The following is a 21,828-nucleotide window of genomic DNA, read 5'->3' as shown; positions in this document are numbered from 1 at the left end:
AGTTTGATCCATACTTAATATACCTTTATCCCAAAATACATTCCAAATGATTGAAAGCTTTAAATTAAAAAAATAAACTATACAATTTCTGGAAGAAAAACAATGGAAGTTTTAAAATAATCATGGAAGTGGTAAGATCTTCTCTACATATAACATGAAATTTAGAAGCCATGTATGTACAAACACAAAAAACCCTGATACATTTAACTAAAGAAAATTTTATAGTAATTACCACCAAAAGTCAAGCCAGAAGACAAATACCACACTGGGAAGAAGTATCTGAAACTCACACCAGACAAAAGGCTAATTTCCTTAATATATCAAGAGCTCCTACAGCTAAATAAGGTCAATAATACAACAGAAAAAAAAGAAGAAAAAATGGTTCTTTGAAAGGGAAATGAAAATGTAAAGGTACCAGCTTTACCGTCCAGGTGAGTCACCATAAAGTGGGGTAACTCCTGGTGTTGGTTAGGGCATAGGAACACAGGCACTGTGGAAAGTAACTCAGCAAGATATCAAGAGTACAACTGCCCAATCCATGTGACTCAGCAATTTCAAAGAATGTCAAATTCTTCTAAGAATTTATTTCTAGGTACTTGGATATACCTCCAGATGTACAAAATATGTATATACAAGAATACTCACTGCATCATCTGGAATGGCACAATATCAGAAAATCTAAATGTCCACCATAATACATGATGTGTTATAAATACATTATGGGACATTCATATCATAAAATACTAAGCAGCTATGAATAGGACTTAGGCAGCTCCAGATTTCCTAACAAAAAAGGACCTCTATTTTAAGTGGGGAAACAAGCAAGTTTCAGCGTAGTATGTAGAATAGGCTAGTTAGTGTACACACACAATCACATAGATATCAGTCTAAATGTTTGCATATGCAAGCATGAAGGTGCATACGCCATTACCACACTAACAGTAAGTGTAAGAGCAAGTTTGGCAATGGGGTGTGCAGCCCGGTGAGCTGATGGGCTTCCACTCACAGAGGCTCTTCGTCACCCCCTAATGTCCTAAGCCAGGCTCTTGCCTGAATTACTGTCATGGTCTCCTAACTGGTCTTAGTCCTTCTAAGTCATCCTGCCTACCACTACTGCTTATACTCCCCCAAACAGAAATCTGGTCATATCACTCCCACTGATGACTCCATGCTAAACGGAAGACAGAACCCAAATTCCAGAGCACAGGCCCCAAGGCCCATGCAGAGCCTTCTCTACATACCTCCCAGCCCTGCATCCTGCAATGGCCACCACAGCATCTTCCACACAGCCAGGCAACATCCTGTGTCTTTAAACATGTTTTCTCATGGACAACAGTGCCTTCCTTTATTTCTCTTTGGAAAACTAATCTCTTAAGGTCTACTTTAAATGCCTCCTTTTCTGGGATTGAAACCCTCCTGGACTTCTCAGGCTGGTTTTCCCTCTGGATTCCCAGAGCGCTTTGCATATAACAAAAATATCAAAGCACATATCACAGTACACTTTCACTGTTAACATGGAACAGCAGAATGAACATGGATTTTGCAGACAGAGACCTGGGCAACTGTGACGGGTTACCTTCCCAGCCTCTCCAATCCTTATGTCTCTCTCAGTCTACATGCAGTATTTGGTGCATTATATGAACTCAATAGGTAGCTGCTGTCCAGACTCTGCCAAACAAATTGTGTGACTGTACTGAAGTTACTATACAACCCTTATGAGCCTAAAGCAGTTAAAATAATGTCTTTACATTAAAGAATTGTTGAGTATTAGATGAGATGTAAGGCACTTAGTACAGTTCAACCAATGCTTAAACAAATATTTTCAACTAAAGGATTAAAATTACTTGCTCCAAATATACTATTTTGAACCATGAGACAGAATTACAGAAAGATGCAATGTGAAGTAGGGAAGGGGAAGAGACCGAGGGGGGATAGGGAAAGAGAATGTAAGAATGCGCGTGTTAGGCTATTACTCAGCATACAGAAAATAGAACTTCAGAACATGCCAGAACTTCTGGGATCTATTCCAGTTTCTATTGTCTGGAGAAAAGTCAAAGTAATGGATTGAATGCAGGGTCTTACACTGGGACTAGAACATAACAATGTAGCTTTTGGTGACTACCTTGTGCCCCAAATCAGAAAATCTCAAAACTTACACAGCTAAGAGCAGAGAAAGGAGAGTTTCAGGAAGATACAAACCAAATCCTGGCAACTCTATCCCAGCAGCTAGAAAAAAAGGTATGAAAATCCAAAACCAAGCCAATCTGGAAACTGAACAGTCAGGTTTCTCTGGGGAAGGCCACAAAAACACAAAGGGCAGACACGGTCCCAAGTGAGAAACAAAGCCAAAGTCACTCTCTCCTTCTGAGCAGTTTACAAGGCAGCCCAAGGAGTCTTATAAAAGTATTGTTTCTTTTAATTACATCCCTTACCCCAACATATATATCTCCCTTTCCTTAATTATATGTATGAGAGAGAAGGCATTCTATGGGAAGAAACTGGATTCACAACCAAGTACGCTTAGTTATAAATGTTTACATATTTAATTATCCTAACACTTACAAATTTAATCATCCCGATTTTTATACATATCCTTTTATATATGCATTATATATGCATGCTCTGAATCAGTGACCAATATGTGTTTCTGTTTTCCCACAGTGAAATAAGGTTTATTAACCTTTTTGATGCTGTTTAATGCCATTAATCTTAAAATCAATGGGTGAGTTTACCCTATTTACATTTATTGTGGTAACGTACACATGGTGTTCTGTCATTTTATGTTTACATGCTTATGTTTCCTTGTTTTCTTTCTTTCTTAGCTTTTGTTATAAATTTTTTACTTTCTCGCTCCTCCCCAACCCCAGTAATCTGGACAACCTATAGTATGCTTTTTGTGATGCTAATAGTACTTTTGAAGAGAAAGAAGTTAGCACCCTATTTCACACACCTCCTCCTTCACTTTACCTCCTGCTTTTGGTATCTTTGTAAACATGTTTCCCTCCTCTATTATAAAAGAAATATTTACTACAAAAATAAATTTACTTCAAGCATAGTATAAGTAAGTATATTACCTCTTGTTTTAGAGAAAAAAATAATTATCACAATCATTTAAATTTAGTCTTCCCTGCCAGCCTCTTCATACCACAACTTCCCCAATCTGTCACTTATTTGGGTAATCTTCAGAAAATTTGAGTTCTTGCATATTTGGAAATGTTTTTATGAAGGCTTTACATGTGAATACCAACTTTATTGGATACAGAATTCTTAGGTCAAACTTTTTACCTCAATATTCTGAAAACTGCCATACATATATCCAACAAAGACCTCGTATCTAGAACAAATAAACAACACACTTACCAAGCAATAAGTAAAAGACAGAAACACAAAAGAGAAATGAGCAGATGGCTTGAACAGGTACTCGACAAAAGAAGACATATGAAAAGCTGCTGAACTTCATTAGTCATCCAGGAAATGTAAATTAAAGCCACAGTGAGATGGGATCATACACATACCACAATGGCAGAAAGACTGTTCACAACCCCTGCTGGTGAGGATGGGGAGCACTGCCGGTAAGAGTTTCAACTGTTATAAACACTTTGGAAAATGGATAGTCCCTACTAAAGCTGAACACACAAGTTCTATCCTAGATATATACCCTACAGAAATATATACATGTATACATATAAGTACCAAGAGACATATGTAAGAACCTCTTATATTAGCACATTTCATAACCTCAAATTGGAAACAACCCAAAGGACTATAAAACCATCTAAAGGATAAATGGTATATTCATAAAATGGAATACTATACAGCAATGAGCATGAGTGAGCAACAGGTTCCACCACACACACACTGTTGAATCTCTCCCACACAACACTGAACAAAAGAAGCCAGAATACTTTAAAATGTGTGTGTGTGCGTGTATGATTCCATACATATGAAGTTCAAGGACAGGCAAGACTGACCAATGTTAGAAGTTAGAATAGTAGTTACCTTAGGACAGGGGTCAGTGAAGTTTTTATGTTAAGGGACAGATGGCAACCATTTAAGACTTTGCAGGGCACGCAGTCTCTGTGACAACTACCCCTCTCTGCTGATGTAGCGCAAAAGCAGCCACAGATAAGACATAAAAGCATGGCTATATTTCATTAAAACATATGGACAGTGAAATTTGGACTTCATATAATTTTTATGAGTCTTGAGGTACTTTATTTTTTTAACCATTTAAAAACCTAAAAATAGCCTGGCAGACGTGGTGCAGCAGTTGAGCATCGACCTGGGATCCAAGAGATCAGGGTTCAATTCTGGGTCAGGGCACATGCCCGGGTTTTGGGCGTGAACTCAAGTAGGGGGCGTGCAGAAGGCAGCTGATCAATGACTCTCTCATCATTGATGTTTCTATCTCTCTTTAACTCTCCCATCCTCTCTCTGAAATCAATAAAGGCATATTTAAATAAATAAATAAATAAATACCTAAAAATAGATTTTAGCTCACAGATGTGGGCCAGATTTGGTCCGCAGGCCACAGTGTGCTTGAGGGGGCCAGGTGCTATGACTCAGCAGGGGCCCACGGGAACTTCTGAGGGGCTGGTAAAATTGTTTCTTGATCTAAAACCATATTGAGCTGTAGACTTAAGATTTATTTACCTTTCTGTATGTGCATTTCAATTAAAAGAATGTTTTAAGTTTTTTTTAAGTAAAAAAAAAAAAAAAGTTTAAAAAACCAAGTATGTGCAACCAGCTTAATGTTTTGGTTAATTTATTTGTAGGCACTTCTTCATTCTTGAAATTCAGTAACTTCATCAGGATCATCATTTGTCCATTTTCCTTCATTTTTAATTTAGAGGAAAGTTTTTTATTCTATCTTTACTCTTGCCTTTGTTCAGTTTGTTCCAGGCTCTTTGCTGGGAACCAATGAATGGTCCCAACATTCCCACGGACTGAGTCTGTAACATCCCTCTGTATCCCTCGCTTATCTCCACTCTAGTGATGCTCATTTCTGTTTTCTTTTCCTGGTTAGGAGCAACCTTTCAAGCCTCTCTCTCCTCCTCACCGATTTGCTGTTTCTGTAACTCTGATTCTGCTTTTTGTAGCTTCTAGTGAGTTGCAAGGGCCCTGTGCGAAGGCATTGCTCCTTCTGGAATTCAATCCACACCTCTCGTGGTTCTCGGTAACTTTATTCTAGTGCCCCACCTTTCATTTCTGGTTTCACTGTGAACATTTTGTTCAACTTCCTTGAAGTTTGTAAAAGTAAGTAGTTCAAACTCTTCTTGTATTTTCTAATGTAAACCTTCATTTTGAATGTTATATTAATCCCTCGATTGAATGGGCTGCATGTTGGATTTTGTGTGTGTGTGCTTGTTAATCTTTCAGTGGAGTAAATTCATCTCCAGGATTTCTCCTGCTCGGCACTACTGACATTTTGGACTGGATGATTCTTTATTATGCGGGGCTGTCCTGTGCATTGTTGAAGGTTTAGCCGTATCCCTGGCCTCTACCCACTAGATGCCAGTAGGACCACACCGGTTGTGACAATTAAAAACGTTCTCAGACATTGTCCAATGTCCCCTGGAGGAAAGAGGGGTAAAAGAGCCCCCAACTGAAAGCCACTGGTCTACTCATTTACCCAAAAATACAATGAACAGAGTCTCCTCACATTTCTCTACCTGGATGCTGCTGAAATTATTCTCTTAGAAATTAAGCTAGAGAATCGGACGTTACAGAGGTTTCAATTATTAGTTCAAAAGTTCAGCAGCTTGAGGGAGGATGGGAGGCACTGGGGCTGGCTGTGGACTGTTGCAACTGGGAAATTTCATTTCTATGCCCTCGGTTCGTTGGGGCCAACACCTCTAATTTGTGTGCTGAGGGTTGGGTTGTACTCTGTCCTGGTGCCAGGATTCTGGTTTATTTCCTCATATAGGAGTGAGCTGGTCTTTCTGATAAGACATCGAGTTAAAATAAAGCCCCATGGTTTGCAGGACTTTTGTTGGGTGGCTCGGCAAGTATTTCTCTCTGCACAATGGCCTCTGCTTGGTGCTGCTGGCCCTTGGTTACAAAGCGAGCTCCTAGGATATGGTCTCCCACCTCTCCAGCCAGCTGTCCTCACCCCACACCTTATCCCCATCAGAAACTGGAGCAGAGGAAAAGGGGGCCTGTGTGCCATCCTGGCTTTCCAAAGAGCATGCCTTCTACTTGGGTGGTCTCCAGCCTCTCTCCAAGCTGCAGGATCCCCCTGAGCCTCCACGATTGTGCTGCACAATACTGGGGGTTGTGCACCCCATGTCATCCTTTATTTTCATTCAAATTGACCGTAAACTGGCCGACAGCCCTTGAAATTCATGTTTTAACACTGGGGCTATTTCTAAATTTCAGTTGGTGAAATTTCTCCTCTACTTTTGTTTCTTCTGGTTTCTTTCACCAGGTTTCAGGAAAGGGATATTTTGCTATCTTGCTGTTAAGTCACCAGTATAATATTTCTTCCTTCTCCATAGAGGTAAAGTGACAGAACAAGGAAACGACTCAGCCCTCCTTAAAGAAAAATCTGTTCCATGTCTCCCTTTGAGCAGTGAGGGCAGAAGTAAAGTGTTTTTCTAAACACTAGAAAGCTCTGGGATAGAGCTCAGGAGAGAAAAGTCCAATTTTTCACAAACGCTGGTTACGTGGCTCTAGGTGCTTTTCTTTGCCCTGTGCACTTAATTCTATACTCATTAAAATAGAAAATAAGCTCTGTTCCACTTCTGTGCCAGGCTGGGAAAGAATGCAATGTATCCTTTCTGCTATCAGCAAGAGATACTGAGCACAAGAAACTACTCCTTACTGCCTAACAGAAAAAGGGAACCTTAATTTCTAAATAAACCTTCCACCTTTCCCTCTCTCCACCGAGACTGGGACACCCACACTTCCCCAGTGGGGACCCTCATGCCAGATACAGATACTGACTGAGGAATTTCTTCTCTTTATGATGCTAATACAAAGAGGCAGTTGATAACTGGCATACAATTTATCTGTAGGTGTTAAGACCACACAAAGGTTTTAATAAATATAGCTATCTTTTTTCCCCAAAATAATCCTTCATAATGCCTCAGATTCTTTATGTAATGCTAGTGGACTTAAAGCCAAACAACTTAAGCTTATATAACTAATTAGGTTCCATTTCCATTGCAGTGGATGACTGCTAGCACCACACCTCCTGGCAGTCACAAATCCACGAGGAGAGAAGGCAGACTGTTGGGCCCTACCCTGGATCAGGTGTGCCAGAAGAACTTTTTTTTTAAATTCATATCTCTAAAATCTCAGGTCAGCTGCCTGCAAGTTCATGGGTAGCATGCTAGGCCTGCAGGTAGTAGACAGAAATATCTTTGTAACAATGCACATTCTCTGATGACAAAGATTAAAGGTAAGGGGATCATGCCTAAACCGATCTTATGTCTTTGTAGAGTTTAAATAGTGAGGTAGAATAAGGTTGACAAGTTAACCAAAAAATACGTATGTGGTGAACTTACCATATGTTCAGCACTAGTCTGGATGCTTTAGAAATACAATATTCAGTCCCTAATATTTTTTTAAATTCTCACCTAAGGATATGTTTTCATTGCTTTTTAGAAAGAGAAGGCCCTAGCTGGTTTGGCTCAGTAATTAGAACGTGGGCCCGAGGACTGAAGGGTCCTGGGTTTGACTCTGGCCAGGGCAGGGACCTTGGTTGCAGGTTCAATCCCTGGCTCCAGTTGGGGTGCATCCAGGAGGCAACCAATCGATGTGTTTATCTCACATTGATGTTTCTCTCTCTCTCTCCTTTCCACTCCCTACCTCCTCCCCTCATGCTCTCTGAAAAAGCAATAGAAAAAATATCCTCAGGTGAGGATTAATAATAATAATAATAATAGAAAGAGAGAAAGGGGGAGAGAGAGGAACATCGATGTGAAAGAGAAACATCTACTCGTTGCCTTCCATATGCCCCCTGACCAGGGATCGAACCTGCAACCTAGGTATGTGCCCTGCCTGGATATCGAACCCACAACCTTTTGGTATAGGGGACGACGCTCTAAACTGAGCCACCCGACCAACGTGGTCCCTATTTTTAAGGAACCTGGGATTTAATTGAAAAGACCAGTACACATGTAATAAGTAATGTAAGACAAAGAAGGATCCAGCATTAAATTTTGGCCCTTCAGTACTGGTGCTGCTAGTCCTCCCAACCTCCCAATCTATCAGTTGGTTCTTTAACCTAGCCTCTCCTCGATTTCTTTCCACATCTCTTCCACACCTCCTTCCTAGCCTCCTGTTGGAGATTCTCTCCCCTCATGTTAGTATCCTGCATTCTCAGGTCTCTTCTCCATTTACATATTCGTCCTGGTGAAATGACCCTAACTGCAAACTTCAGCTACCATGTTTGCTGAAGAACCTCCAATTCACAGATCCAACTGGATACACACCTCCAGACATCTCAAAGGCTACATGTCCAAACTTGCTTCCCTCCCAGTATTTCAAACCTTGGTGAATGGAACCACCATGCCACCCAGTCACCTAACCTAGAAGCTCAGAAGTCACCTGTGACTGCTTCTTCCTCCTTCCTCCCAAATCCAACTAGTCACCAACCAATTAATTATTTTTCTTAGTCTCTCTCTTATCAACCATTCCCCTCCTCTCAATATCCTTCTTAGTTCAGGCACCTATTGTTTCTTGCCTGAACTTTGCCTGAGCTTGCGAACTGGTTTCTCTGCCTTTTGTGCCATCCCCACTTACCCTGAAGCTTTCCTCTCCGGCCACTGCCAATCTCTCATCTAACACACCAGTCACACCGGAAGGACTTGTATTGCCCCATGTGTTCTCATCTCCATATTTTCATGGCCCTTTGCCTGGAACACTCTACCTTCTCCCACTTAATATAGTAAACATCAACTTAAGCCTTTAAAACTCAAATCAGACATCACCTCCAGGAAGTTCTTTCTGATACCCTCCTACCCAGAGTCAGATTCCCCACCTTTATACTGGTGTCCAAATATCCTATTCTCTTAAAAAAAATTTAAACAATGAAGTTCCTCTTTATCTCAAACTGAGATAAAGGGGGTAAAAGACATTCTCATAAAAACTGCAGGAAGTAGACTTGGCATGGTTGTAAACAGAGGTGAGTCTCTGTGTCCCCCATTCAGAACTGTGGTCCACACTGAAGTGACCCAGTGGATCCTGCGGTCAGCCACATTTGCAGGACAACATCCCTCCCTCGGCCAAACTTGACCGCATTCTAGGCAAAGGAGATATTTTTCTTGTATTGGTCTTTGGCTACTTTTTTTAGGGCAGGACGATCAACTGGATAAAAATACAGCACTTCTATGAAGGCAACCCCTAACATTTCTATCTCCCAATCTGCTTACAGCTGCGTGTGGCCTGTGCCTCGGAGACATTAGGACAAGACTTAAAAGTTAACACGGGCCTGTTTCCTTATCTATAAGGTGATAAGCAGATGATCTCGAAGGATGCTTTTCCCACTAAAATGTCCTCTGGACTCATTTCCTGTCCTAACCTGGCTCTCCTGGTGAATTTCCCCACTTCTAAGAATAGATAAACTACAAAGGGCCTAGCCAACAGCTGCTGCAGCTCACTGTCCTGTCCCTGACATGGTCACAGGATGGTTAGGTGGTTACTAGCGGAATCTCCAATGTGTGCCTCGGAATATCAGGAATATAGCAATACTCGCTTCCCCTAATAATTAAATGTAGAACTTCAACATGTGCTAACCTGTACATACCATAGTACCTTCTGGAGTAAGGCATGTCCTTTCACGACTTTTAAATTTTTTTCTTTAAAGCTTCAAAGGGTGCCTTTAATTCTAACATTTCCAGATTCAGAGAACAAGCCCCTATGAATCCCACCCACACCTTCAGAAACCTATGGTCTTAATAGAAGGATAAAACAAGGCTCTTGGTGTTTGGGTTTTGGTTACCTGATGATGCCCATAATGGCCAAAATTGCTTATTTGGCAAAAAATCACCATAGACCTTGACTATTATGTTTCTTTTGCTATGCTATAAAACCTTTTTATGCTTTTATAAAGTTGTTTCTCCAGTACTTATCAATCCCTTATTGTGAGCATTCCAAATTTCACTGTCATGTCTATGGAAAGTCTTCCTTACACAGACATGCAGTCTGCACCCCTCTACCTGTCACTGCTGAGGGGTGAGTTTCTGGAACAGAAGATGGATCCCATCTGACATGAGTCCCGGAGTGAGTAGCTTTATTCCTAACCCTTGTCCTGAGCCCAAGTTCACAAAGACAATTCTGCCATACCGGCTGAGGGAAGCCCCCATCTTGACATGGGGGTCCAGGCATTTCTGGAAAATAGGATGGCTTTCCCTAACAGGAACCCCAGCACCTCTAGAAACTCCCCATGTGAATCCCTTCTTCTTTGGCCCTCTGCATTCCTAATACCACTGCTTTTGTTAGGACTCATTTCCCAACTAAACAATCTCAGTCATTGTATGTCATGGGTTAAGAGTCCAACAGCCTAGGTTCAAGTCTTACTTCCACCATTTGCTAGCTTTATGGCCTGGGCCAATTACTTCATCTAACTTTACTTTCTTTATCATTAAGATGGACTACAGCCCGGCCGGGCATGTCTCAGCAGCTGAGCGTCGACCTGGGATCTAGACGACTGGGGTTCAATTCCCGGTCAGGGCACATGCCCGGGTTGCGGGCTCGATCCCCAGTCGGGGGTGTGCAGGAGGCAGCCGATCAATGACTCTCTCATCACTGATGTTTCTATATCTCTCTCTCCCTCTCCTTTCCTCTCTCTGAAATCAATATATATTTAAAAAAAAAAAAAAGATGGAACTACAGTACTGACAGCACCCACCTCATACAGATGCTATGAGCACGCAATGAGGTGGTCACTGTAAAGTACTTGGCACCATGCCTAGAACAGAGTAAGGTGATGACATTATTATTATTATTATTATTATTATTATTATTAGCTTCCTAACTGGTCTCTTGCCACAAGATCATCTCCCTTCACCAATCCATCTTCCATGCTGTCTCTAGAATGTACTTTCAAAAATACTTCTTGATTATAAAATACATATATTTCACTATAGAAAACCTATGAGGGAAAAGTCACCCAGAGTCTGACTCTGCTGATATATTTCCTTCTAGTCTTTTCTCTATTTTTTTTAACCTAGGTGAGATGATCATTTATATACTATTTATAGTATATAAATGCTGTTTTCACCTAAGCATTTTTCCATAATTTAACATTTAATAACACAAGGTAGGTTCAGTTCTAATTCTTTGTTTAGCATTAGACACGACTGGAGCAATAAATGATTGGCGGTGGGAATCTCCGCCCCCCCCCCCCCCCCATCTCTTCCCAATGCCCCTGGCCCTTGCCGTCTGCCAAAGCAACAGCTGCCAGCATTGCCACCACCAGGCTTCGCTGGTGCTGACTGTCTACTGCCTGCACTTTTGCTCAGTAGCTTCAAAGCTGAGACCTATCCTCTCGGGGGGGGGTCTGGTCCAAGGACTGTAGGAGACCGCTGAGAGGTCAGGTCCACCCCGTGCCACTTGGTCTTACATCCTGCTGCCCCCGAGACTGTGCTCATGCATTCCTCGGTCCGGAGGGGCCCCCTTCTTGTCTCTCCCCATCTGTGTTCACTACATTTTTCAAGACCCAACTCTGAACAAGAACTTGTTAAATAAAACATCACCCTCCATAATGACAACCAAGCCTGATGCTTCAGAGCACTCTCACCACAGTGTAGCCACTTCCACACAACAGCACAGATACCTGGCAAAATGTGTTGACTGGGCGACTGAATATTTTATTGTTTATACTGTCTCTTCAAACAAACCACGAAGTCTTTCAGAGATGAATTATTTCTCTTAAATGTTATTCCTATTGGTAGTTAGCACAGAGCTAGGTAATCAATAAATGATTGATGAATCAAGCAATAGCAAACATGTTCTTCCTTTGTAATATGTATATTTTTACTTTGTTTTCTTGCCTATTGCATTCAATAGGCTTGATAACAGCTAACACTTCCAAAGTGTGTACCATGTGCCAGACACGGTTCTCAGGGCTTCACGTACATTAACTAATTTACTCCTCACAACAGCCCTGGAAAGGGGCTACTATTATCATTTTTGTTTTATACATGAAGAAATGATGGAATTAAAATTCAAATTTTAAAAGATTAGTCTGGTCAAACACAATGCCCATATAACTGAATCTAACAATTAAAACTTTATTAAGGATCAACTGTGTCCTAAGCTTTAGGTAAGGATACTTCATACCCTGGAGGGGAAGAAACACCTACCAATGCAATAAACACAGGCAGCTGGGACAGGTACATACAAACGCAAAGACAGAAAAGGGCAAAGGGAGCCCACCTCCCATGATCAGAACAAGTCTCTCCCAAGTGCTGGGAAAAAACAAGGGCCATCAAAGTTATTTCCTTATTAGTTAAATCCAGGGTTAGCCCTTAGTGGAAACCACAATCCCAGGGCATGTCTGTGAGCATCTAGCAGGACCCTGCACGTCTCTTCACACCTAGATAGAAGCCCTGGGGCCAACTCTCCCTTGTTTCCCAAGTGACTCCTTGTCACTGATCCTCTGCTCTGCACCCCAGGAGTCTGGGGCAGCTGGACAGGGAGCAGAGCCCAGCTCCTCCTCATTGACAGGGATGCAACGTCTCAACAAACCACACGACGGACCTGATACTAATGTATTTGACAAACAGAGAAGACAGCCTTTTCGTAGAACCTGCCTGTGTACATAAAATCTCAAGAATTCAACATGCTCCTCACCAGCATCAACATGTTTTTTGGTCAACATCTGAAACATGTATCTTTTAGGGAACACTCCATAAATACCAGAGAGCTGGAGTCTAAGTGGAACTGAAGCCAGTGCATCCATGACCCCAGCCCCCCGACCCTACCCCCAGCCCCACCCGCCCCAGACAGCAGAAGTCCATGGGAGCAGTCCTCACAGGGCCAGGACTGCTTTTACTCTGGAAGGCAAGAAACAGACCCAATTCCTCAGTGCTCTCACCCACACCACAGCTTCATCCACCACCTGGACACTATGTCCCAACCCCTAACCCAGATTCCAGTCGCTTAGCCCCTTTCAAACTCAGCTTGTCCAAAAGAGCTCATTACCCTCCTCCAAATCTGTATTCTCAGTGACCACCACCAAGGTGGAGAGCTGAGCTGTCCTCATCTCCACATTCCCTCCTCCTCAGAGGCCCTCCAACCCAACCACTCTGTGCCCCTCACACACCCAACTCTTTCAGTCCAGACCCTTGTGATTTCTTGCTTGGCTCAAGACACCTTTCTTACAGGTCCCCCCACCAATCCTTCCTCTCCAACACAGGCCAGAATAGTCTTTCAGAAGCACAGGTTCATTACTTGCTTTATATGTGCTGCCAAAGCGAGCACATTCATTACTTGCTTTAAAACCCTCAGAAGCTTCACTATAAGATCAAGTCAAATGCTGGGCCCTGCAAGATCTGGCCCCTGCCTGCCTCTCAAACCACCTTTTGTTCATCCCCACACACGCCCCTCTCTTTTTGCTCCCCCCAGACCAAGAACAGTCCAAATAAACCCTACCCTCAGACAGCCACCAAGCTCAGGCCTCAGCACAATAACTACATCCCACAGGAAGACCTCCATGATGCCTTTACTTCAATCTGTGTGACAAAACACCTATGCCCACCTCTACTGACACTGACATGCCATGCACCACCAACCATCATCATTAGTTTCCTTCAATGCCTTCCCATTGGCCTGTGAGCTCATTTCTGTGTCTCCAGACTCCAGAGTCATGGCTGGCACACAAGAACTGTTTGCCAGATGAAAGCCCTAGGAGCCCGAGCCTGGGCCACGACCCTTTGCCCTCCCGACACCCAGGAGGAATTACCAACACAGTCGCAGGTGGGGAACTCAGCCTGGGCTCTCTTGGCAGGTGTGTCCAGCAGACTCTTGGTAGGTGTGTCCAGGTACTTAAGAGGCGACTCCAGGAAACCACTGAGGGTGGGTGTGAGTGGGTTCTCAGCCTTGGTAGGTGTGGTCTCCTGGCCTCCCTCCTCTGAATGGAAGCAGGTGGTTGAGAGCACAGTCACAGCTCCTGAAGACTCAATCTTGATTTGCTTGGGGGAGCGGATAGCCAAAGGGCTCTCAGGGGCTGGGAGACATGTTGGCTGGTTCTCGGGGTCCTGAATGGGCACAGACGGGGGGCCAGGAAGCCCAAAGCTATCCCCAAATTCAGCTTCAAACTGCCGGATGAGCTCTTCCAGCTTGTCATCGGCCGGGGGAAGAGGGCCAGCAGAGCCTGGCTGCAGGGTTGCCATGGGGCTGGGGGACCTCATTTCCTGAGTAGGGGGCAGCAGGCTGTCCCCGCAGGGACTAGGTGCAAATAGCGCAAGAGAAGGTTCTGGGGGGAGGGGGACAGCAGAGCCCTGTGAGGCAAGGACAGGGGCAGGTGGATGTGCCTGCGCATCCTCGGTGGCTGGGGACTTCAACCCTTCTAGGATGATTTGCCGCAGAGGTGGGAAGAGAGGCTGCGCTTCCCGGGGCCGGGATTTCTTGATCTGAATGGGCTTCCGGACACTGGGCTTGATCCCAGGAGTGGCTTTCTCGGTTGCCAGGGGACCTCCAACAGGTGTCAGGGGCTTCTTCTTCTTCTCCTTGGGTGGTCTGTCTGGAGGCCGTGGGACAGGTGAGCTTGATGGTGCCCACCAGCCGGGAGCAGGAGGCTCCGTGGGGGTGGAGAAGGAGGCATTTTGGGCCTGGTCCAGGAAGAGACTGCGCTTATGGTGGAGGTGCTGCTGCAGGGCTGCCTGGGCCTTCTGGTGGGCACTTGGCTCCGAGGATGGTGTGGGAGCCTCCCTCTGGAGAATGGGGGATGGGGCTGGGGCTGGGGATGGGGCTGGGGCTGGGGCTGGGGAGGAAGAAGGTGCCTCAACCTTGACCTTGGGCTTGGTGGGCAGGGCCTCGGGCCGCTTGAATACTGACTGGATATAATCACTGGCACTGCCCAATAACTGCTCTAGTTCGGCCATGGGGTCAGGGCTCGGGCGAGGCATGGGCCAAGAGCTCCGGGGAGTTGCTGGTGGGGTGTCAGTGCCCCAGGCTTCAGGAAACTCTGTTCTAGGAGTTGCTGGGGGGAAGGCAGGGCTATCAGGAGGAACAAAGGATGGGGACTCTTCAGGGGGAACCACAGGCCATGAGGGGGCCCGGAGGTAGGACTGGGAAGATCTGAAAGGGGCAGGAGGAGACAAGGCCTCAGGAAGGGGGCAAGAAGCCTGGGAGGTGGAGTGAGAAGGCTGGGGGAGGGCAGAGGAGAGCTGTGTGAGGGCTTCGATGGCAATGGCCGTCTGCAGGCTGATGTTTTTTTCCTTGGCGATACTCAGGGCATTCTGGGACAGAGGCAGGCCCTCTGGGGGAGGTATCTGAGGGACCTCAGAGCTGAGGAGTGGCCTGGTGCTTGGTGCTGGGAGGCCAGCCTCACTAGGGGGCAGAGTCCCTGGGGGCCTGGGCCGTTCCTCCCCTCCCTCCACGACCACAGACTTGATCTTTCCCTCCAGCCACTCGAGGTAGTCAGGGCATTCTGGGCCATCGCAGGTGCAGTTGGGTGGTTTCATGCCATGCCGAGCAAGGGCCAGGGCTGTCTGTAGCGTGTCAAGGTCTTCACTGCCAGCAGAGCAGCTCTCGGACCCTGACCGGGGTCCCCTGCTGTTGTTCCCAGCCTCGCGATTCATCTCACGGTTGAAGGTTTCATAGAGCCGGGTGCTAAGGGCCCCATAAGAGGACACAGCTTCGGCCACAGCCGAAAAGGCCACCAGATCGTGGGCATCTTCTAGCCGAGCAGTGTGAGCTGGGCCTGGGGTAGCGTCCCAGTCGGGCTTCTGGTCTACTCGCCAAGGACCTCCAGCCCCCAGCAGGCTGGGTCCAGCGGGTTCTCTAGCACCATTGACCGGCGCCCCTGAGGCGCTTAGCTGCCTTGAGTCCCCATGGTACACTGGCCCTGAGTCCATCGGACCTGGAACAGGTCCATCAACTGGGCTGAGCTCTGAGCCTGTCTGGAGAGAGGGAAAGGGAGAGAGAGAGAAAAAGGAAAAAGATGAGCTATAATATCTGAAAGGATTGTCCTGCTTCACGCCACTCACAAGCACACTTAAACCTTGCTTTTCTGGCAAACCCTCTGTCTCTGGCACGGCTTTGGACCTCCACTCATGGTCCCACATCTCCTTTCCCAGCCAGCTGTACCGGCAGACCTTCAATATCTCCTAGTGTGGAATTGAAGCAGACCTTCAATATCTCCTAGTGTGGAATTCTGAATGTTGCTCAGACGTTTTGGAGCCTCAGCTAGATCACACTGACAAGGCACCCCTGAAACTAAGTATTTATTAAGGGCACACAGAATGGTTTTTAACTCCCCATGACCAAGGTGACACCAGGACCACCTTGATTTTATTTTTTGTCAGAAGCAAAGAAAGCTACGCAAGCACACCAGGTAACAATGTGCCATAAGTGTAAAATATGTGTGACAAATTTGATTAGACTAATAAATTTAGCCAGGACAAAGGGTCAGCCATAGCTTCTCAGTGGGAAGGAACCCATAGTTTTTTCCATTACTGTGCTCACTTACACCCAGGCTGAGCTGAGTCTGGGACAGGATGACAGTCCCACTCCCAGTCCCAGGCCTGAGGGAAACACGGATGATCTGACACAGCATGTGTTTTGCCCCATGCTGAGCCAGTCCAGTGGATGACAAGCCCATTACTGCTTGGAAGGAGATCCAGGTCCCTCTCCAAGACCAGGAGGCTGATGTCCACCAAAGCACACAGCAGGGGGAGGGCACAAGAGAAAAGAGGGCCAGGGGCCCCAGTCCAGCCAGTTAAAAACTGATACAAAGATGCAGAACGAGTTTGCAAGATTCGTCACTCCAGAAAGGAAAGCTCTTCCTTACAGTAGAATGCCAATTAAGAAAATATATAGAAGGAATGATGGGTTTAGCAAGTCATCAGTGGATGCCACAACTAACAGATGAAAGCTTGATGAGGCACAGGATATATTCACAGTCTCAAAACATGTCCTCAAGAGTTACTTCATTACGATAGCAACTTCATAGTGGAGAAATCTGGGAGACGCCATCTTTACCAAATGATCCAAGTTGTCATCACAAATATCGGGACAAGCAAACATCATGTGCCTCTTGATACGATACACAGGGGATGTAATACCAGTCACACAGAACTCTAGCTAAAAACTACAACCCGAATCTAATCATGAAGAAACATCAGATACACAAACTGAGGGGATGCTAGAAAGCACCTGACTCTTCAAAAATTTCAAAAACAAAAAAGAAAAACATCTCTCCCAGCTTACATGAGACTAAGGAGACAGGACAGCAAAATGCATGCTCATGGGTTAGACCTCGGACTGGGGGAAAACAGCTATAAAGTACCTCACTGGGACAACTGATGAAATTTGAATATGGATGTGGATAAGACCATACTGTGTCCGTTTCATTCTTCTTGACTTGGATCATCACACCACAGTTATGTCAAAGAATGTCCCTGTCCTTAGGACACACACGCTGAAGCATTTAAGAGTAACGGTTCACAGTATCTCCAACTTAATCTCAAATGGTTCTGGAAAAAAAATAGTCACGTGCCATTTAATGACGGGGATATGTTCTGACAAATGTGCCATTAGGTGATTTCATCACTGTGCGAACACCATGGAGTACGCTTACACACAAACCTCGATGGTACAGCCCGCTACACACCTGGGCTATCTGGTACACCGCCATCGCATATGTGGTCCATCGTTAGCTGAAATGTCATTATGCGGTGCATAACTGTATATGCATGTATAAACACATATACAGAGAGGGAAAATTATAAAGCCAGTAAGGCAAAATGTAAAAAATCCAAGTATGGGGGAGTCCCAGGTACTCTTCTTGCATCTTTTTTGTAAGTTTTAAAATTCTATCAAAATTAAAAATTAAAAAAAAGAAATTGTCCCTCAGGTAGAACACAAGTGATACATGTCCCCAGTCTGTCAACCATGGTCGTCATGGGCCCCACAGTGGTGTTGGGAAGCTGGGATGTGGGGTCAGCCCTGTGGGAGGTGAGCAGAGGCCCCAGCCTATGGTTCCCGCCTCATCATCATCACTGCCCCAATTGTGGACACAAAGGACTTTCATGCTTTTCCAATATGCTTTTCTGAGCCTTGCTGATGCAGTCCTCATTGCCCAGAATGCCTTTCCCAGCCTCTGTGAGGTTACTCTGGCTTATCCTACAATGTCACCTTTTTCCTGACCTGGTTGGCAGAATTACCTATGGCTCCTTCCCCTGGGTCCCCATGGCACCTGATAGATGTCTCTATTAACACTTATCATATCCCATTGCTATTATTCAAGCAGCTGCCTCCCCAGCAGTTGGTGGTTCCTTCAAGACAGCATCCAAATTTTCCAGACTTCGGGGTCTCCTGCCCATAGCTAGTGTAGTAACACATTCTCAGTCTAGTGAAATGCGCTCCACTCCCCACAGGCCACGGGCTATGCCAGCCTCTCCCTGACCCTAGTGGAAGACTAGGAACTACCTTTCCTCTAGGAATGTGGCTGATCACCCAGCACTCCCTTCCTTCCTTCTTAGAAACCTAAACAAAGGTGGCTGCAAAAAAGGCTACAAAATCCAAAGTGGTCAAAGCTTACAAGCTCATGCATAAAAGCCAGAAGGAGCATGCGTAACCAAGAAGAGCATGGGAGAGCAGCATGGATTTACAAACAGTGCCAGGAAGAAGAATGCTACATGAGCCGAGGCTTCCCCCAAATGGTTAAGACAACAAAAAGGATTGAGAAAGTTATTTTTGGTGTGAGAGTAAGAACAAGGGGGGGGCTAGGCCAGCTCTTGTGCCTCTGAATTCCCTGGGAAGAAAAGTGCTCTTTGGACCAAAAGGAGAAGAAAAGAGTAGACACAGATGTGAGGGAAATGAAGGCAGGGCAGGTGGGAAGACTAAGAAATTCTAAATTCCAGTTTCCTGGCCAGCAGAACCCACTGATATATATATATATATTTTAAATATATCTTTATTGATTTCAAAGAGAGGAAAGGAGAGGGAGAGAGAGAGAGAGAAACATCAATGATGAGAGAGTCATTGATCGGCTGCAGCCCGCAACCCGGGCATGTGCCCTGACCGGGAATCGAACCCTGATCGCCGGGATCCTAGGTCGACGCTTAACCGCTGAGCCACGCCCGGCCGGGCCCCACTGATATATTCCTCACACTTGCAGGTGATCCTGGAGGAAACTTGCCATCAGGGGAAGATGCCAACAGGTGAGAAAAGGACAAGTGTTGTCTCCAATTTTCAGGACACTGAGTGAGAACAGCCCCAGGTAAGATTTCTGAGCAGGTAACTAAGAAACTACAGGAGTCAGCCCATTAACTAATCTTACTGCTTTGTGTCGTGTGGTTATTGCACCAGGAGATGAGGCTGACAGGTCACAAATTCAAGGGCTGCAGGCCAAACCTGCCACAGATCTGTTTTGTTTGGCCTACACAGGTATCCCCAGCTTTTTGAAAGTTCGCATTATGCCATTTCACTTTTATGAAAGACAGACGTTAGTACTTGTTTTCACTTAACTGAAAGAAATCCGCAGAGGATTTTAACTTTTATTTAAAAAGGCAAAAAGTGAAAACAGCATCCGGGGTTTGTTCTGCAGCGAGCCACTGTAGAGGCAAAGCGCACCCCGAGCAGCAGCAGTGGCCGAACCACGCTCTTTCCCCGGCATCCCAGCATCAAGCCGCCACAGCTCTGAACTGTGTCTGTGAGCATCTGGGCTTTACTTAGATTTATTTTTTGCACCCCTTAGCAAGATGTGTCCTAAGCTATGAGAAAAGCTTAAGGGAGCTCTCATGAGGGTGGTATACTTAGTGTAAAACTGGACATAATTCAGCGTATTTGGTATGATTTGGTAGATTATTTTTTGGATCTGGGAATACTCAAAATTTTTTCCATGTAAATTAATGATAATTTTTTGTTTTATGTCATTTCTGCTTACAATAGGTTTCATAGAAACGCTCTTTCAGATATCAGGGGAAACTTGGACAGTGTTGGGTTTTTGTTTGTTTTGCCATTGTTAAAAAATCAAATTTCACCGGGCTGGCGTGGCTCAGAGGTTGAGCATCGACCTAGGTAGGATCCAGGAGATTGTGGTTCGATTCCCGGTCAGGGCACATGCCCGGGTTGCGGGCTCAATCCCTGGTGGGGGGCGTGCAGGAGGCAGCCCATCTATGTATGACTCTTTCATCATTGATGTTTCTATCTCTCTCTCTCTCCTCTCCCTTCCTCTCTCTGAAATCAATAATATATATTTTTTAAAAAATCAAATTTCACATGAAACCCAGATTTTCTTGAGAGTCCACACTTCTGCCTGGCAACTCTGTCTCCCACTGAGCACTGGCTACCACTGCAGCTCACACCCAGCTTCACCATTCAGCACTGACTTCTAGAAACCAAGGCCAAAGGTCAGGGATTACTTATCAACTGCCTGAATTAATTGTCACTTTATTCATTTGTGTTACTTGCCAACCCCCTGTAGGCATTTGGGTTTGTGACTCCAGCTGTAGACCTTCAAGTTTCACAAGGTGGGCAGAGATCCCTTTGAGGGCCAGCTACAGAGAGTTACAGGCTGGGTGGGCTCACCACTGGCGGAATGACCATGCTCAAAGTGTGAGTGGCGTATCAACCAAGGGGGAAGTTTTTAGTGGTCTGCCACAGGGCTCTGTTCTCAGGACCGTCCTGTTCAACACAGTTATCAATAATGACAATGAGCCCTGGCAGGTGTGGTTTAGTTGGTTGCGTGTCTCATGTACCAAAAGGTTGTTAGTTCGATTCCAAGTCAGGGCAAATGCCCAGTTTTCGGGCTCAATCCCCAGTGGGAGGGCGTGCAGGAGGCAGCCAATCTATGTTCCGCCTCACATCAATGTTTCTCTTTCTCTCCCTCTCCCTTCCTCTCTCTCTCAAAATCAATAAAGTTATTTTAATAATGATGATGATAATTATGATAGCAGAGGCAGATGCTGAAAATGGGAGGGATAAACCTATGTTAAGTGACAAGACCAAGCCAAAAAGGTCAATGGAGATGTCAAAAAGAAAACCAAGCAGTTATTTGGTGATTGTTGACAAGGAGGAAGGACAGAGCTGGAGGAAGAAGGTGGGGGCTAGTTTAGGCCCTTTCAAATCCCCAGCTCAGACATGCCCCAATACTAAAACCCTCCACAGTTTCTCCCTCAATCATCACTCCCTTCTGGGCTCAGCAACCACCACTCTGGGGATGCTCCTCAATGCCTACCCTTTGTCTGAGCCTCTCAGCTGACCTCCAGCTAACTCCAACCCCTGGAAGTGAGGCAGCTTTTCTAAAATATAACTGAATTCCCCCTCCCCGCCTCCAACAGTTCCTTCTCCAACTCTCCTATTTTTTTTTCTTAATCTTCACCTGAGGGTACTTTTTCCATTGATTGTTGAGGGAGGGAGGGAGGGAGAGAGGTGAGAGATACATCGATTGTTTGCCTCCCGCATGTGCCCCAACCGAGGGAGAAGAATAGAACCTCCAACCCAGGTAAGTGCCCTTGACCAGGCATCAAACCTGTGACCTTTCAGTGTGCAGGCCAATGTTCTAACCATTGAGACATACCGACTGGGGCTCCAACTCTATTTTTGCCAGTGTTCTTGTACTCACCAATGTCCCCAACCCAAACATCATTCAGGTTCTTCCAACACACCCAGTCACCAGATTCAAAGAACTCTAAACGTAGATGCCTCTCT

The 21,828-nt window shown here is 45.2% G+C and overlaps 1 protein-coding gene across 3 annotated transcripts in view; it reads right to left on the bottom strand.

Moving 5' to 3' along the window:
• Positions 1-21,828, bottom strand: part of TET3 (tet methylcytosine dioxygenase 3) — a 95,297-nt gene that overhangs the window by 27,464 nt on the left and 46,005 nt on the right. For all 3 annotated transcript variants that reach the window (XM_087823642.1, XM_087823640.1, XM_087823641.1), the window contains one exon: positions 13,913-16,073. In XM_087823642.1, coding sequence (XP_087679768.1) covers positions 13,913-16,073 — 2,161 coding nt within the window. The remainder of the gene's footprint in view (positions 1-13,912; positions 16,074-21,828) is intronic.

This window comes from Miniopterus natalensis, chromosome 13, assembly GCF_054644295.1.
Source record: "Miniopterus natalensis isolate mMinNat1 chromosome 13, mMinNat1.hap1, whole genome shotgun sequence".
NCBI classification, from domain to species: domain Eukaryota; kingdom Metazoa; phylum Chordata; class Mammalia; order Chiroptera; family Miniopteridae; genus Miniopterus; species Miniopterus natalensis.
The sequence above is the reverse complement of the archived record's forward strand: the minus strand, read 5'-3'. Positions and strand labels throughout refer to the sequence as shown.